This window comes from Embiotoca jacksoni, unplaced genomic scaffold, assembly GCF_022577435.1.
Source record: "Embiotoca jacksoni isolate LCO1_2020_lvr unplaced genomic scaffold, fEmbJac1.0.p SCAF_7, whole genome shotgun sequence".
Taxonomy (NCBI): domain Eukaryota; kingdom Metazoa; phylum Chordata; class Actinopteri; family Embiotocidae; genus Embiotoca; species Embiotoca jacksoni.
In genome coordinates, this window is record NW_027185425.1 from 3,715,843 (window position 1) to 3,733,279 (window position 17,437).

Sequence of the window (17,437 nt, forward strand, 5' to 3'; positions counted from 1 at the left end):
AGGATTACTTTTTCTGGTTGATTTATGTGATAAAACTTCTGAATTTAAAGCCATATGCCAATGTCTTTCTAAATGAAGACGTTAACACACAGAACACATGTCAAATGTGATACTAGTGTAGTTTTAATTACCCAGCAGGAAGAAACTTCAAATTAAAACACAACTTAACATAACTTTTTTCCTGAACAGCCGATGAGCACAACTCACAGCAGCAAAGTAAAGTACATTTATTGCTATTTTTTTACTTAAACCTGCTTTACTTAAAACGTGTCTCCGCTTTTTGCCAGTGACATTAATTACCACAAAACTGCACGCGCTTACATCACAGGCTCAGCCATAGCCTACTCAGGTGCCACAGTTGTGGCTATAATACAGTGGAAACTGTCACATCCATATGAAACATTTGGAGCGCCACAACCCCCGCATAAAGAGTCACTGTAGTGTCAAGAGTGTGAGCCATTCAGTCCGATAACGTTAGGAAAGTCTAGAAGAGCAGCACGATTGAAATATTGTATCCTCACTAAAGTCAGCATTGGGCTAAAGTTAGCAATCGGAGGTCTGCGGTGTACATGCTCCCGCCCTTAGAGCGTGCCCAGTCTGCATTCATCCTGCCAGCGCAGGAATTGTGCCGTGTGATCTTGTTTGGAAGGGTCTTGAATGCCAGGGATGTTCATTTATATGTACTATACAAGTCCCAAATTGTAGCTTTTCAATAATTGTGCTTTGCTCACGAGTCACAGTAAGAGGAGTAAACTTTTACTGAAGCACAAGTAGGAAAGAGTCGTAAAGTGTGCAAACTGACTGAGGTATGTTGCTGACACAGCTACTCCTCTCTTAAGTATGATAACACCAACTTACAACATGCTTGTAGTTATACCAGACAAAGTGAGGCTATAGCATGGGGCTGGGTTCCCATTCACAAGGTCCCACAAGGTTTCCAATTCGATTCCGTTAGTTATATTTCAGTTAAAATACCAATTTTGCTTCGATATGAAACGTCATACAAAATCTCAGAACCGATTCTGTAAATTGTACAAGCAACCCTCTAATATAGTGCATCATTAAGAATATTAATGTTTACATTCCAAATAGGCCGCAAGCAAAACCCGTAGCAGTTAAAGAGGGCGCGTTTTGTTTTTTTATATTACAAGATAAACTTATTCGTAAGAGGAAGAATGTTTTTCTTTCCATCAAGAATCACATAGTCTACTTTTTAAGCAATGGCCCTGAATGCCACCGCTGGGAGTGACAGTCCTTGGCAGAGTGTGTGGACACAAGACGAGTTATTGCCCGTGTCATCTAAAGTTGTGGAGAGTGTTTTTGTTGAAACTAGAAAAGTGTTGTAAATCCACGTCTGTGATTGTCTTCATGTCCGTGCACTTGCTGATTGAGCTTGGCAGCTCCTGGTCCACTGCCCCGTTCACCTCCAGTTACAGGCGCCGCAATTGGTGATGAAACATGAGTGCGTAGGGGGTGACCAGTGTCAGGGAAAGACGATCGGGTCGGTAGCCTGGGATGACTCGAATACTTTCCACCGTCGTGTTGGGGTTTGCTCGGCACATTTTAGAGCCGCAGCTGCGGGCGTGAGGTTAGGAAGCTGCCCAGGGAGGGGGAAAAAACAAGTTCCAGAAAACAGCGATTTAAGCAGAAGGGATGAGTTTATTGTAGCAAATCTGACAAGCTCATTTAGCAGGTTTAATTGTGCCTGAAGAGACCCATTAATACAGATAACCATGTCAGACAAGCAGTTAGGCCAGGCTCCCCAAAGGAAACCGTCCAGCAACAAGAACATTATGAAGCTCCGCACTATCAGCATGGTGTGCAGCTTGACAAGCAGCTGGCAGCAGTGGGTGACGGAGAATGAGACGAAGCAGGCCACTGAACCCAGTGGCTGGGGTCCGTCTTCACTGGGAGGAGGAACAACAACAACAACAACAGGGGAACCCAAAAAGACGCGGGTCCCCGAGAAGCCTCCTCCCACCCGAGCCAAGCCAGCAGATTCTTCTAAAACTCGTGTAGTTGCTCAAACGTCCATTTCCGGAGCTGCCTCCGAGACTGCGGAGGTCGAGGCCTCAGAGGAGCCGCCGGCGGCGTCTCGCATCAAGACAAAGCAGGTGGTGAAGACGGTGATCAGCGGCGTCCACGAGAAAAGCGCAGGCATCGGGCTCCTGACCGAGAAGATCCAGAATGACTCGCTGCCGTCGGCCGAGGAGATGGAGAAGAGGAAAAGCTCCCCCACACGCCGCAGGAAGTGCTCCAACATTGTGTCGTCTCTGACCGACAGCCGGAAGCGGGTGGAAAAGGAGCAGAAGCCGATAAAAGATGGAGATGCACCGGGACAGGGACAAACCTGTGGAGTAGATAAAGAAGAGAGGGGGATCTCCGAGGAAGGGAAGGAGAGACCGGACGTCGTAGCGGACGCTCAAACCCGCAGTGTTTCAAAAGAAGCAGAGACGGATGAATCTGAAGGAGACACCGAGACGGCGGTGAGGATAAAAAGACCCTCGGCCCCCCCGTAAGTATCATCACTGTTTCACTTTTCATTCAGAGAAAAGAGGAGACGTTTCTGGACTAACCGGCTTGGAAATTGTTACATACCAATTTGTCTCCATCACTCAATCCATCATGTGGTATGTCTTTTAAAAGAACTGGAGACTCAACAGGAAGTAACCACAGATTGTTAGGTGTTGCGAGAAAGCTGATCAGGTTTTGACTTTTTTTGTTGTTTTTTTGTTTTTTTTGTTGAACGCAAGTAAACCCATGTTCTGTAACCAAATGGCACAGACGAAGGTTCGAGGTGCTAGAAAGTTGTAGCCTCTATTCCATAACAACCAAACACCACAAACACAAAATTTTATGAATATTTCTGAGGTTATTTTGTTTAAAAAAAAAAAAATACTTGTATGCATCATTTTGAAAACTACCAACCAATGTAGCTACTGTGTTATTAAAAAAAAAAAAAAAAATTAAATTAAATAAGCAACTTGTTAAAAACCAGTACAATTTCAGTTTATTATTAAATATGTATTCAGTACTCACTCTGGCACTTTCTGTATTTCATGCCACATTTTGATGGACAAACACCTTTTCATTTGATTAATCAAAATTATTTTATTGCACTCAAAAATGGATCAAATCAAGCAGTAACCCCTGCATGTGCTCGACTTCCTGCTGGCAACATATTGCTTCTGCATTTTGTCTACAGCTGACAGTGATGACATCAGAGGAAGAGTGTCTGATTTCACAATTTGAATTCTTTATTGCTCAACAATTTCTTTTTTTGTTCATGGTCTATGTATTTGTAGTATAATCCGACATGCCTTCCAGGTACAAAAAGGAAGCCGACCACGTCAACAGTATGAATGCCCTCTCCAGGAAATACAGCGCCGTGGGAAACCTAAAGAGCCGCTGGCAGAACTGGGCCTCGGAGCACACGGTAAACCAGAAACTGAACCCCTTCAGTGAATACTTTGACCACGACTACTCCATGTCTCTGCGCCTCCAAAAAGGCCAGGACGGCTACGGACGCCCCAAGGAGGGCACCAAGACGGCGGAGAGGGCCAAACGCGCCGAGCAGCACATCCACCGCGAGATAGGCGACATGTGCTTCGTGATCAGGACTATGGCTGACCCGGACGCGGACGGAAAGACCCGCGTCACGTTCGCAGAGCTGTTTGACAGATATGTTCGGATCTCTGACAAGGTGGTGGGGATTCTGATGAGAGCCAGGAAGCACGGGAAGGTGGCGTTTGAAGGGGAGATGCTGTGGCAAGGCCAGGATGATGGAGTGATCATTACTCTGCTGGTGTGATATTAGCACTTGGGTCAAAGTTGTTCTGGAAATCCTCTTACAGCTACTTGGCTGGCACACTGGAGCTTGTGAAATAACCTCAATCACTATCAGACAGGCCTTGGAGGAGGATTTAAAATGCAGTTTGACCTGGGACTATTCAGTGGACACTAGCAGAACATAATCAAAGGGACACAGACACTACAAAGCCTGGTGGATAAGTCAATGTGGATTATCCAGGGGATATTTTTTGTTGCTATTTTTGTAGATACTTGAAGACTCCTTCCCGTCAGTGTGGTGGTTTTTTGAGTTGGAGCTGTCATGCACAACGTTTGGAGAAATCTGCAAAGACTTTGAAGCTTAAATTCATGAGCTCTCGGGAGATAAAGTCTCAGCTTGTGGCAACATAAGTTTCCATTCTGAACAGCTTGCAGATCGTCACAAGTGTCTCTTTTGCACTTTCTTTATGGCTTATGTTAATAAGATACTTGAGCACGTGTTAATGTACTAAATAACCAGCAGCTTTGCAGTATACTGTTGCACAGTAATTCACAGATCAGGTTTCATTGCCTGAATATTTGCAGCTCAGCATTCATTACACTGTAGCAGGCACAATGCAGAGGAACAGAGCTGTGCTCTGCACTGTCAAATGTCCTAGTCTGTTAGACTGATGCTCTTCTAATTTATGTAAAGGATGTCTCTGGTGCAAAAGGAAAACTTTATTTTCCGCATCCAATTTGCGAGCGATTAGATTGAGTGAATTTATTGAGGTTTGTGTAGAGTGAGGCAGAACTAATGTTATTTTTTGCGTCAAACAAATTGGAGATGGTGTTTGATTTTGTTTTTTTTAAAACCAATTTAAGCAGAAAGCATATTGAGGCATGCTGCACATTTGAGGTACTCTTTAAATTGCAGCCAAGATCGCATGCAGCTACAGTAAATAACAGCATGCCTTTTTTTTTTTTTTTTTAAATCAAAGATTTCCACCCTCATATTTGAATGTTGTATAATCCCGACACTCTTGAAGGCATCCTTCTACGTCCTCCTTCCTCATCTGCCCATTTCTCTAATGGCAGGTCAAATTTGAAATGCCAACTGACTGAGAAAAAGTTACTCCGACACTTTGGCAAAGTATATCGTACGAGTACAGCAAAGAAGCTAATATGAAACATTGTTATGATTTATTTGCGCTTGTGATGAACACATAACCACAGCAAGTGTTGACTTTAATGTTTCCGGGGTTTCTATCTCTTTCCTTTTGCTCGTGTAGAGATTTATGTGTTATGATGAGAAAACAAAGGGTGGGTTTTCAGGAATATCTAACCTCCATCATGACATGCTGATTTAACGTTGATATGAGCAGTCTGACAAGGTTGTCCACAACACTGCATCACCAAGAGACGTTCCCACGACAACATGTACCTGATCAAAGAAACTCCTGTTCGCTCTCGTGCAATCTGAGACGGAAGTCCTGCAATAAAATCTAATATATTTCGATCGGTGTTGAGGCCAGTTTGAGAACTGTTTGCTGGTAGCGTGTAACAAAAAAAATAATACAATTACCATTGCTTAATTGCTTAATGCTGGCAATAGCCATAGGGATAATATTCTCGGGTTGTCTGGACATGCGTATATCCCAGGCTTGTGAGCGCCATATCAAGGCTTTATTCACCTCACAATTGTGAAATATATATATATATATATATATATATACAAAATATATTTCCAAAATATAACAAAACATGGCAAACATATTCAAAGGGTCCTTTAATGAAGCTATTTCAGCTAACATTTAAAAAAAAACAAAAAACACATTTCTCATTGTAAATCATTTGATTTGATTGAAGTGTGAGTTGTAAAGCTGAAAAATACAGAATACTTATAATTACAATAATTGGCAGAGGCTCTTTTCCAGACTGACTTCCCTGTAAGTCATTATCAATGGAATATTTATTTAGGCTTCTTGTATTTTTTCATGATTCTCCTAACAGTAGAAATACTTCAGCTGAATGTATGACTGATTGTTTAGTGATCAGACACAATATGACTCAACCCACCCCTAAACAAAACTGAAGAGGCAAATTCTGCATATTTAGAAGGTTTAGAAAAATTACGTTGGCACAAATTAGCACTGCTAACTAACTAACTAACAAGCCCAAAAGTTGTCTGTCTGGGAGAACAAAGCAGAAAAAAGAAGAAGAAAACTTCAGTGGATTTCAGTTTGCCGCTCATTAAACAACTGATGAGTTGGAAGTTACATGATAATTATGTGCCTTTATTGATGGTAACTTGCTGGCATGCTGATGTTGGGGGAAAAAAAAAAACAATTCCTGACATAGTCTTAACAGAAAGTCACACCCATATTTATTTTGACTGGCATGTCACTGACTGGAATTCACTGTCTCCGCTGATAGGGAGATACTATAAGAACCGGGGTATGCAATGAAGTGAATCTTGCACAGACGGAGATTCTTGAGAGCGTATAGCTACAAACCGATTCTCCGTCAACTCTGATACACCCTCGCATGTTTGCTGCTTCACCTGCTGACGGTATTTTTGGGGATTGTCGAGGAAAACGACCAATCAGACAGGTAACAATCATTTTTATTCTTCCAATTACAGCTCACACAAAATATGCAGAGTAAAATCATCTTATCTTTCTTTTCACAGGATGCTTTTCGTCACTGTTTTTGCTGTTCTTGCAGCCTTGGCTATGGCTGACGGTAAGTGTCTGTTATTGCTAATCAGTCAAATTAATGTTAAAAGGAGATACTTTAGACCTTCAGTATTTAACTAATGAGAATGAATAATAAACATATGCAAGTTTAATTAGTCACCTGCTATGTACACATTTTTTCATCCATTTGCTTTATGGCTGTTCTACTGGTGTCAGCACCCTCATGAGATACTTGCATGTTTTCCTCTTGCAGTCCAGCCTCAGTACTACTCCTTCTCACCACCAGTGGGGACTGCAGTCGGCAGCCCCTACTTTGTCATTGGAGACGGAAGGATCACGGCTATAAGAGTATGGGAGGCCTATAATAGGAACATCAAAGGGTGAATATAAAACATATCCAATGTGGTGGCAAGGCCACAGTTTTCAGTACTCCGAGTTCACCAATGATAGATAGATAGAGAGAGAGAGAGAGAGAGAGAGTGTGAGTGAGTTACTTTATTATTCCCACATAAAGCAATACAAAATAACAATAAAAAATATGAAATATAAAAATGCTCAATATAAACAATAAAATAGAATAATATTAAATTAAACTAACTAAACAATAGTGCAAGGATTTAAACAAACAAGAAAACAATCAACCAACAGTGTTAGTGTTGGGTGATGGATTTGACCAGAGGTGAGTTATTGTACAGTCTTATTGCAGCGAGCAGGAATGATCTCCTGTATCTGTCCTTGTGACAGCGGAGCTGGATGATTCTTTTGGAAAAAGTGCTCCGCTGTCCCTGCAGCAGGTGGTGGAGAGGGTGGTCAGGATTATCCAATATGGATAATAGTTTCTTCAGCGTCCTCCTCTCCACCACCTTTTCCAGACGGTCCAGATTGCAGCCAATGATGGAGCCGGCCTTCTTAACCAGTTTGTTAAGTCTGTTGGCGTCGCCGGCCCCAATGCCGCTCCCCCAGCAGACTACGGTAGCACTGGTGATCCGCTGGTGGTTATAATATATTGCAAGATCATTAATGATTTGTTTTTTTTACCTTCATTCACCAGCTTTCAGTTCCGCTACGGCTTCGTCTGGTCTCCCGTTGCTGGTTACCGTACTAGCCGTCTCCAGGAGCTCAAGCTGTTTGATGGCGAAACCATCGTGCAAATTTCTGGAAAGTATGCGTACTTCTTGCAAACGGTGGCGTTCGTTACCAACAGAGGCCGATCCCTGTTTGTGGGCCAGCCGCACGGTTATTCCTACAACATGTATCCCACCAACAACCAGGCTGAGCTGCGCTTCATCAGCGGCCGCTCGCACGGCTCCATCACCTCCATCGGAGCTCACTGGGCTCTCGTTGATCCAGTCTTCAACAACACGACTGGACACTGAGGAGGCGGGCAGAGGAGTGATACATGTCAACAGCTTGCTGTTAATCAAAGAAAATATGCTGTTCAGTTACTCAAGATAGAAGTCTGATTTAATCACAGCTATGGCACTGTATTTCTGGTAGAAGTATTTCTATAAAAAAAATCTGAAGTGATTAAGTACCAATTACAATTTCTTTTTCCTTTTTGAAAATTGTGCAGTTTATAATGATGTTTACTTATTTAGTGAATTGTACAGTTTGCTAAAAGCAGTCTTTCTTCAGAAAATGGACCTCGAGAGCTGGATTTGCTTTACTGAAAACAAAATTATTGTATTTATGGACACCCATGTCATAAATAAAATATGGCAACATATTTCTGATCTTTCTGTTATGTTAATGTAATTATCACGCCAGTATAACCTTGTGTAATGCCTTTTCTTCTACAAATGATATTATAATGAAATAAAGTAAAACCTACATTTCTATCACCGTTTCTTGATTCTTTACGTTTCCGTAAAGTAAAGGGGAGAAGAAAACAGGATTGAAGCTACATGACACCCTTTTAATGACGATGTCAGAGGTTTGTCAGTTTGGTCTAGTTATAAGCAGCTCAGGGAAGTCTTGCTAAAACAGGCGATAAGGGAATTGCAGAAATAAAGGCTGGAGGAAATGAATAATCATCTCCATCTCAGCTGCAGTCACAGCGTGCCTGGGTTTAAGCAATGTTCCCCAGCTGGTAGGAAACAATGCCAAATATGTCAAAACTCAAAGTCGGGGCCAAACAAACACAAACATTTACCCTGTTAAAACGGGTAGCTAAAAAGAACAAGGAAGTAAAAATGTACAAAAATAAATTTAAAACAGAAAACACGCAATGACAGCATCACCGTGCACCATTATCATGTAATAGATTTATAGTGATTTAAAATTAAAAAAAAAACTTTTCAGTGTGCTGTATTTTGCAGAGAATACATGTTTAGAACAGTTTTTGTTAGAAAAGAATTATTTTTATGAAACATGTCCTTTCACATAAAGGGTTAATGCATCACTTGGCCTAACACTTGCAGTCTGTCACTCTTCATTTCATCACGATGGACTGATCGCATGAGATAAATGAAATTCTTTCGTAGTGCTACCCGGACAAAAAAACGTATCGTTTCCTTGAGCTGATACCTACCAGGAAACAAATCTGCGAGAGGGGCGGGGTTTTCAAATGGGCTCAGGAATGCATCACGATGGTACAAAAGTAGATAGAAAGGGGAAGTTGACAACAGGCGAAGCACCACACACAGATGTTGAAGCCTTGGATGTATTGAAACTTGATCTGTAAGTATCTGCTTCATTTGATCCTCTTATTGAAAATAGATGATTTGTTCATTATATGAAAGAACAAATTGGTTGAAAGAAGTAACAAGGGGTTACAAACTTTAGCAAAAATCACGTTAAAATATTATACCTTCTTTGTCCGTATAGTTATCTGGTCTTCACCGTGCAAGAGATAAATCAGACAGGTAAGTCATGCTGTTTTTATTCCCAACAACCACGCCAATAATGAAAAAAAAAAAAAAATTCTGGGTTAAATAATTGTCTCATTATCATTTTGTTTTACAGAATGCATTACATTCTCGCCTTCGCTCTGCTTACGACCGCAGTCCTGGCTGGCAGTAAGTGTGCACGTAATCTATTAGCCAAATGGGTGTTAGTGTAATTATTACTGGAAATATAATTGATGATATATTTCTCAATCGTTTTGAAGCATTCTTTTTTGCGTGTATGTTTGCAATTTATTGACGGCACCGTTAACAGCTTCACTCACGTCTGTATTTCTTTGTCGTTGCAGTCCCGCCTCAGTACTACTCCTTCTCCCCGCCAGCGGGTTCAGGAAGCGGCCAGTCGTACACTATCACCGGTGAGGGCAGAATCACAGCAATCCGAATGTGGGAGGCCAACAGCAACTATATCTATGGGTAAAAATTTTATACTCTTCATGATGGACAGATCTGGATAATATCAAAGAATAAAAGTCATACATTAAAGCATGAGACCATGTTTCTTTTATTGTCAACGAATCTCAGTAAAAGCTGTATATAGTGAAATCGTGTTTAAGGGTTTGAATCATGCTTCCTCTTATTACTCCATTGGCTGTTTTGTTTGTTTGTTGCACCAAGTGTCATTTGAATACATCAAGTGTGAGTGACAAATTATCTCCTCTCTTTCCTCAGCCTACAGGTCTGCTACAACGGCATCTGGTCCCCTACTGTTGGCTACGCGTACAACGGAGCCAAAGAGCTTCAGTTGTTTGACAATGAAGTGATCGTCCAGATTTCTGGAAAGTATAGCCACTACGTTCAGTGGTTGGTGTTCGTCACCAACAGGGGCCGCTCTCTGTTCGCGGGCCAGCCCTCAGGCCAGTCCTTTAACATGTACCCCAGCCACGAGCAAGCCGAGCTGCGCTTCATCAGCGGCCGGTTACACGGAGCCCTCACCTCCATTGGAGCCCACTGGGCTGTCTTTACTTCCAACAGCACCGGTGACCATTAGGGAGCACAGCAGGGAAGACTAATTACTAACATTTTTGTGATTCAAACTGTGGTTTCCTCTTCAGTGGGACATTTCTTTATTTTTCCAACAGTTCCCCAAAAAAAAAAAAAAAAAAACTGCTAACTTTAATCTTGCTGAAAAACGCCTTTTGTCGTTAAATCTTTCATTCTTTGAGTTTGGATGTATGCACGGGCTGAGAGAACTGTTTCTATCATCTGTTGCCGGATTTTACACCAACTATTTGAGTGACATTACAAAGTAAATGGACATCATGTAATTGTTATAGCAAAGTGAAACACTGAATGATCTTATTCTCGTGTTCTTGATCTCAATGTATGTATGACAGTGTAGTATAGAAGAAACGCTTTCACGCACAGATGCACTATAAAATTGGTTTATATGCCACATATATCTTGTTTTCTTCATGTTACCTTTAAATTTGCACTAATCATGCTATTCTTCTTGTTTGAAAAAACATGGCAAGTAAACCATTGAATAAAAAAAAAAAAAACATCATCAGCACATCAAAACTGCTCGTGGTTATTTGTGCATTTATTTTTCTCTTTAGATGCATGCGGAGCATCGTCAGGCTACTTGCATATGACCTCCATGAGTTCTAACTGCTGTCGGTGGCTTTCCGTGTCGTCGACAACATATTTGCTTTTATGCTCCATGTTAAATGGAATGGTAGATACCACTCTCATGTCGTGTGAAGCTGGAGCCAAGCGATAATTAGCTTAGCTTGGCAAGAAGACAACCATCAAGGGAGCTACGTGAAGCTATTTCATCACTCTTGTAAATAATGATTTACCGACAACTATTCCTGAAATGTTCATGTCACTTGTTTACAAATTGACGCTGTCAAACAACCAGAAGGGACTCCAGAAAATCACTTACTTTTGCGAACAGACGATAAAAATATGTTGCCGTTGTATTTTGAATGGGATCAGTCCAAAACGCCTCCCAGCAATTTTAAGATTACAAAACTACCACAACAACAGCAGCAGTGTGTCTTTCGTTTGTAATTAGAGTGAATACACAGCAAAATGTTTCTTTCTTAATCTCTTACCTATTCTGTTGTCTGTAGAGGCGCATACTTTTTGAATCACTGTGCACGGCAAACTATTTTCACCAAAAGAATCCGAAGCACAAAATGCTTCTGACATTTTATTCCTTTTTTTTTTTTTTTTAGTATTATGTAGTGAAATAGAAGGTGGATATTAGTCAGCTTCAGAGGTGCTGCTAGACTGACTTATTCTCTATACCAGGGGTGTCAAACATACGGCCCGCGGGCCGGATCTGGCCCGCCAGTGGGTCCAGATCGGCCCGCCGGATGACTTTGCTAAGTGTGAAAATTACAGAAAGACATACATTGCATTTCTATGAGAATGTGGAGGTTTATGAGTACAAACGTTTTGTAATTTTTTTTTAATCGATCCAGTAATTGCTTCAAAAACAGCGTAAATGCGACGTCTGCTCCGGAGGCAGAAGCGCTCGTTGCCACAGGCAGCAGCGCTCGCTGCTCGCTTTGTGACGGGTTTGACGTCAAACGTGTCACAAAGCGAGGGAATCTGCAGAGGAGAGCCCAGGCAGATAAACAGTGGGCTGATGTCTGAGTTTTTGGTCTTTATGTTTCTAGTTTATTGTAGAAAGACCTTAAAATAGGGTTTATCAACCAAAAACCTTCACCAATGATTTAAACAGAGAAATATCGTCGTTATGTATGCTATGATTTTACTGGTCTGGCCCACTTGAGATCAAAGTGGGCAGTATGTGGCCCCTTAACTAAAATGAGTTTGACACCCCTGCTCTATACTTTGGAAAGAGCTAGGCTACCTATTTCTTCCTGCTTCTTTTATCAAATTTGTGTCTTGGCTATAGCAAATAAGCATTTTCCCTTTGATACCTAGTGGTAAGGTTTTCTTTCTTTCTGTCTTTTTTTGTTTTGCTGTGACGACTTCTTTAAGTACGTCTTTTAGTATGTCAAAACGGCAGTGTGATAATTGTTCAATATTACTTCAGGTAACAGAGCTAACAGAAAGGATTGTTTATTAAACACAATCTATACATTAGTGTTGCGTACTTCTTAACATTACCTTTAATATAAAAAAAAAAAAAAAAAATTAAATATGAAAATGTAGTGAAAATCCTTTGATAATAAGTGCTCCTCATATTGTCGAGGCCAAGACTGCAATGTTTGTTTTTCATGTTGGGCATGCCATTCGTTTTTCCAATTTTGCACATTATGTATACAGACATTCACGGAGTCCAACATTGTTACTTAGGACATATGGCAACATTTTTGCCAAAGAATATAGTTTTTGTAGGTTGTCTAACAGACTTTCTTAAATTCATTACAAACTGCCCTGTTTTTTTTTTTTTTTTTTAATTTGACACTTATTCACAAAAAAGTGTTCAGTCTTTGCTCTTCGTGTTTTATGTGTCTTCTCTGACTACTCTAGTATGCAAGAATTTATGACTCATAACATTTCCCCGTGCAAAAATTCTGTGTGACCAGCAGGAAGATGAAACACAAAAACACACACACATAATTACTGCAGGCGCTGTTTATTAACTTGGAGCAAGGCGTATGATAGAAACTCATCAGACTGGCTGAACAAACCTTAAACAACAGCAGAAACCAGGAAGAATGCAGAGGAACACTCCAGCAGCCACACCTGCTCGATTGGACGGGCGATAACCACCACATCAGAAATGTGCTGAAAATGACAGACAGACTTCCTCATGCTGTCACGTACGTCTTTTTTTTTTTTTTATCGCGCTACAATCCATAAATAACATTTGAGGTGGACCAGGAAAGACAGGCACTTGGTTTTGTTTACCTGACTGTTGCTTCCCTGAACCGACTGACATCCAAAATGACAACAAATTTTTAACCCCTCTGGTCATTCTTGTAAATGCAAAAGGGTGTCTAATAAAACTTTGACTAAATTCCTCCAAATTTGGCTCAAATGTTTACTTGAACTCAAGGATGAAATGATTCGTTTTCGCGGGGTCAAATGTCAAAGGCCGAAGGCCTTTGGGACCTTGTAAAACATATTTGCAAATATAACATAAGAGCTCTTACATTAATTATGACACCATCTGGACTGGTTGGTGCACACAACTGCAACATGGTTATTCTTTCTACTGTATTTATTATGTTCTTCTGTATATGTCTAAGTTACTTCTGATCTGTTCTCTAACAAATCCCCTGCTGGCCTGATTGAACTGTGGAACTGTGTCCACATCATTGACTGGATGTGAAAGGGTCCACAGCAAACGTAAATTGAAAACTGCTCTGTTTTCTCACGTACAGTGACTGACTGTAAGTGTGTGGTTTTGTTGGAGTTTTATTCATTGCATTTTCTGCACATGTTACTTGTTGCTGTGTTTATTCCCATCTTAAATATATATATTTGCTCAAGTGTGTTCTATAAATATAATTGTGTCTCGCCTCTATATCTAATTGAGGGATTTATTTTTCACTGTGGACTGTACACATTAACGGAGGCAGACGACGTGGCTCCTTTCAAACTGCTTCCCCCCCCCCCACAAAAAACGGATGAAACTTGCCCTTTCTTCGTCTTCCAGAAAGCGCTGAGCCTACACTTCCCAGGATCCTTTGAGGCGCGGCGGCGGCAGCAGCAGCAGCAGCAGCTGTGCGCGCCGGCTTGCCCGCAGCAAAGTGATGATAACACGCCAAACAAGGTACAATGAGAGAGCGTTGAGTTTTACATTTCGCCCGAATCCCTTCGCGAGTGATGCCCAAATCTGTGGAGTAAAACGATGGCTGTCGAAGGTAAGGCGCTTTCACGCTGCTCTGTCTGTCCGCGGCGGCGCGTCCGTGTTCGGTTTCGTTTCAGACAATAGTTCCAGTTATCGTGTTGATCGGAGCCGTCGGGTTCGCTCGGCTCAACCCAGACGCGGTCGGGGTCAACCCGGCGAGAGCCTTGTGTGATTGGGTGACGTTTGCGGCAGCCTTCTGCTCTCGCCGCGTCACGCTCCCTCGTCCTGGTCATCTTCTGCTGTTTATCGCACTGTACAATTAAGATTTTGCCGTAGAGCCGGTGTTCGCTGTGGTGACCCGTGCTCACGTTCCGTAAAGCCTCTCGTGGTAGCGCGCAGCCTCTTTTCTGTATCTATGTTGTCACTGTGTGTGTGTGTGTGTGTGTGTGTGTGTGTGTGTGTGTGTGCGCGCAGCTCTACGACTCGAGCTGGTTAACAGGTCTGCGACCGAGGAGCGTCCAGTCCTTCTGCATAACCACCCCCGGTGCACTCGGCGCTCTGTGTGTGTGTGTGTGTGTGTGTGTGTGTGTGTGTGTACGTGCGTGCGCTCTCTCTCTCTCTCTCTCTCTCTCTCTCCGGGCGATACTTCAGTCCTGCACCCGCTTGACATTCACGCGAGGGACAATTTCTTTTTGAGAACTATAGTCTTTTCGCTGATATTCACGGGGCCGTTTTTTTTTTGTGCTGTGATGCAACAGAGCGAGCGCCGTGCGTGCGCTCAGCCCGTGCCTTGAGACCAGTCTTGGTCGAGCCTGCTCATCTGGCAGCAGGTGGTGTGTGTGTGTGTGTGTGTGTGTGTGTGTGTGTGTGTGTGTGTGTGTGTGTGTGTGTGTGTGACATGTGGACCCGGGAAGTCGCCCGCTTCTCCCCGACTCATCGTCACCAGACCCGTCTACCCGAGGTGCTCGCTTTTCTGAGGTGAGGGAAAAAAGTGACAGGTGACCGTCGAGGGGAAGTCGGAATGCTCGGCCAATCTCCTCACCTTATCGGAGGCATCTTGTGGATCCAGAATCCAATGAGAGGTATGTTTGGTGGGGAGGAGAAGTCGGGCCAGCTCCGGGTTTTTCCCCCCAGTCCCGTGCTGTGTTTTTCTGCTGTGTTCACCAACTGATTGGCATGCCACTGTGGCGCTCCTGCATGGGCACCCAAGTTATTCATCTCTATGACAACCTTTACAGGACAATTCGGGCACCATACGGCCACGTGTTGTTCTGTTGGACCTGAAACCCGCCTCTCCTGTTCCTTTCCCGTTAGGGTTTTCTGGTCCAGGATTTCTGTGCACGCTCATTGATAGCGCAGATTACACGAGGGGAAGATCTTCATATGGTTTTATTGTTCTTCTGCAGGATTACTTCTCATCCTTCACACTTTAAAAATCCTGCACATTTTTTTTTCCAGGGAAACCGCGATTGACCGATTTTAGTGCAGCGTTCGTACTGATCGACACACGGCAGCTGAGGTTTCGAGGCTGCGATCACAGCAGTCACTCTCTTCTCACCAGTTTAACTCGCAGTAAAATAAAATAGTAAGAATTTTTTTTGTTTTTTTTTGTTGAAGACCATCTGAAACCCTCCGAAGCTCTGTTTTCTTCCCAGTTTGTGATCTGTAAATGTCTCGTACGAGCTGTGTCCTTCTTGCCTCTGATGTTAGTTCCTTTATGACGCTGACAGTTGACCTACAGTTGTAAAGACATTGCAACCCGTTTCAAACCTTTTGAAATATGTCTCGGATGATGTGCAATGAGCACCGCAGCAGCTACAACACTGACGACCTTCCAGCATATTTCCCCGTATATATTCATTCATGCATCTCTTGAGATTCCTCTGAGAGCTGTGAAGAAGACGGCAGGAGCTGAAGCTGCCTGCAGATGAACACTTTGTTCCAGGGCTGCGTAGTTGATCTGTCATCTAGGTTCACCTCTTTGTCATCTGGTTTTATCAACCTGGGTCAATCATTCAACTGTTTCTCTTTGATGATGGGGAACAATCCTCATTACAACCATGAAATTCCAAAAATTTGGATTCCTTTTCATCTCATTATTTTACAGTCATATTCTTACAGAATTGTCTCCTCCCAGAGATACTGTAACAACCGTACTTTGCCATTTTAGCCGTAGACTACAACGGTGAAAATTGTAGAGCACAAAGGATGAAACTTTTGGTGCATTAACGCAAACACCGAGCGTGAAATAAAGCATGACAACATAATTTGTGACTTGAGAGTTTCATGCGGCAAAAGGACAACTCGGCGAATTCAATTGTGATTCGCTGACTTGTGCCATTGAGAGAGATGAATTATGAGTCATGGCCCTATTCACTGAAGCTGCAATAACTAATTCGTCTGCCTGAATCACGGAGAAAAAGAGGAAGGGGAAGAAAAAAAAAAGCTGCCTTACTAAAATTACAAGGTCCGATCGAATTGTGGTGGAGCAGCCAACAATATCCTGCTCTGAGGCTGAAATATAATACTTTGAAATGCTTTTTCATTGAAGACGGAGAGAAAAGTGGAAGGCAGTTATATGGGAGTCACGGAAGTGCCATATTTTCCTTGAGTCTTTTCATACTTTTACATTTGAGCAGAAATGATAAAAAAAAATTTTTACATTTATCTGACAGCTGTTGTTAAAAGTTCCTTTCGGATTTTGGTTTTACAAAAAAATAACAAAAAAAACAAGCAAAGATGTTGTAAATAAAACGCACGTCAGATGGGTTGGGGTTTTTGACTCCTTAGTGCTGAACTGCTCCAGCGTGTAGTTTAGGGCTGCAAATAACAAATATTATCATTATGAATTAATCTGTTTATTTTTTCAGTTACATGTCTTTGAAACTGCGCAAGTTACAAACTAGTTCCATTTCCACCAGCTGCAACAACAAAACCCTTTTCATGCATTCATGCATCAGTATAGCAGCAACCTAATGATTCAATATTTAATAATATTTCACTCACAGGGCCATTTTTCTGTAAGATTACGTTTTACTTTACTAAGTGCATTTTGCTCTCTAATACTTCCGCTAGATTGTAAATGAAAGTATTATACTTGTAAAATGAGTATTTTTTATTTTTTTTATTACTGCAGGTTAGTAAAAGGTTTATCCCAAAACTTTACTTTGCTGTAAGTCAAGAATTTGAATACTTCCTTCACCGCAAAAGTTTTAGTTTGTTGGCAGTAAATTAATCAGTGAAAATATGGACAGTCAAATCATTTTTTGCATCCAGTAAAATCACTGAACATTTTTTGGTTACCGATTGCAAACATTTTCCATGACATTTTATTCTGATAGGATTAA

At 41.9% G+C, this 17,437-nt stretch overlaps 4 protein-coding genes across 7 annotated transcripts in view; all 4 read left to right on the forward strand.

Annotated features, from left to right (window-relative positions):
* The first annotated feature begins 1,536 nt into the window (after positions 1 to 1,536).
* abrab (actin binding Rho activating protein b) lies at positions 1,537 to 8,305 on the forward strand. Its single transcript, XM_069176649.1, has 5 exons — positions 1,537 to 2,515; positions 3,328 to 6,381; positions 6,461 to 6,513; positions 6,721 to 6,847; positions 7,519 to 8,305. The coding sequence occupies exons 1-2, from the start codon at positions 1,734 to 1,736 to the stop codon at positions 3,809 to 3,811; spliced, it is 1,266 nt and encodes a 421-aa protein (XP_069032750.1). The 5' UTR covers positions 1,537 to 1,733; the 3' UTR covers positions 3,812 to 6,381; positions 6,461 to 6,513; positions 6,721 to 6,847; positions 7,519 to 8,305.
* Positions 6,504 to 7,843, forward strand: LOC138214694 (zymogen granule membrane protein 16-like). Its single transcript, XM_069176467.1, has 3 exons — positions 6,504 to 6,513; positions 6,721 to 6,847; positions 7,519 to 7,843. Exons 1-3 carry the CDS (start codon positions 6,504 to 6,506, stop codon positions 7,841 to 7,843), a joined length of 462 nt encoding a protein of 153 aa, XP_069032568.1.
* A 759-nt stretch (positions 8,306 to 9,064) lies between the features above and the next one.
* Positions 9,065 to 10,891, forward strand: LOC138214828 (zymogen granule membrane protein 16-like). The gene is made up of 5 exons (XM_069176650.1): positions 9,065 to 9,146; positions 9,294 to 9,331; positions 9,432 to 9,484; positions 9,661 to 9,787; positions 10,043 to 10,891. Exons 3-5 carry the CDS (start codon positions 9,433 to 9,435, stop codon positions 10,359 to 10,361), a joined length of 498 nt encoding a protein of 165 aa, XP_069032751.1. The 5' UTR covers positions 9,065 to 9,146; positions 9,294 to 9,331; position 9,432; the 3' UTR covers positions 10,362 to 10,891.
* Positions 10,892 to 14,000: 3,109 nt separating this feature from the next.
* The window catches only part of samd12 (sterile alpha motif domain containing 12), a 102,206-nt gene continuing 98,769 nt past the window's right edge, over positions 14,001 to 17,437 (forward strand). For 2 of the 4 annotated variants that reach the window (XR_011179625.1, XM_069175950.1), the window contains exon 1: positions 14,294 to 15,172. Coding sequence is in view for 3 of the 4 variants with exons in the window: in XM_069175950.1 (XP_069032051.1) it covers positions 15,112 to 15,172 (61 nt within the window). In the remaining variant the exon portion in view is untranslated. Of the gene's footprint in view, positions 14,164 to 14,293; positions 15,173 to 17,437 lie in introns of those variants that run through there. The other 2 variants (XM_069175952.1, XM_069175951.1) reach the window with 2 other exon arrangements.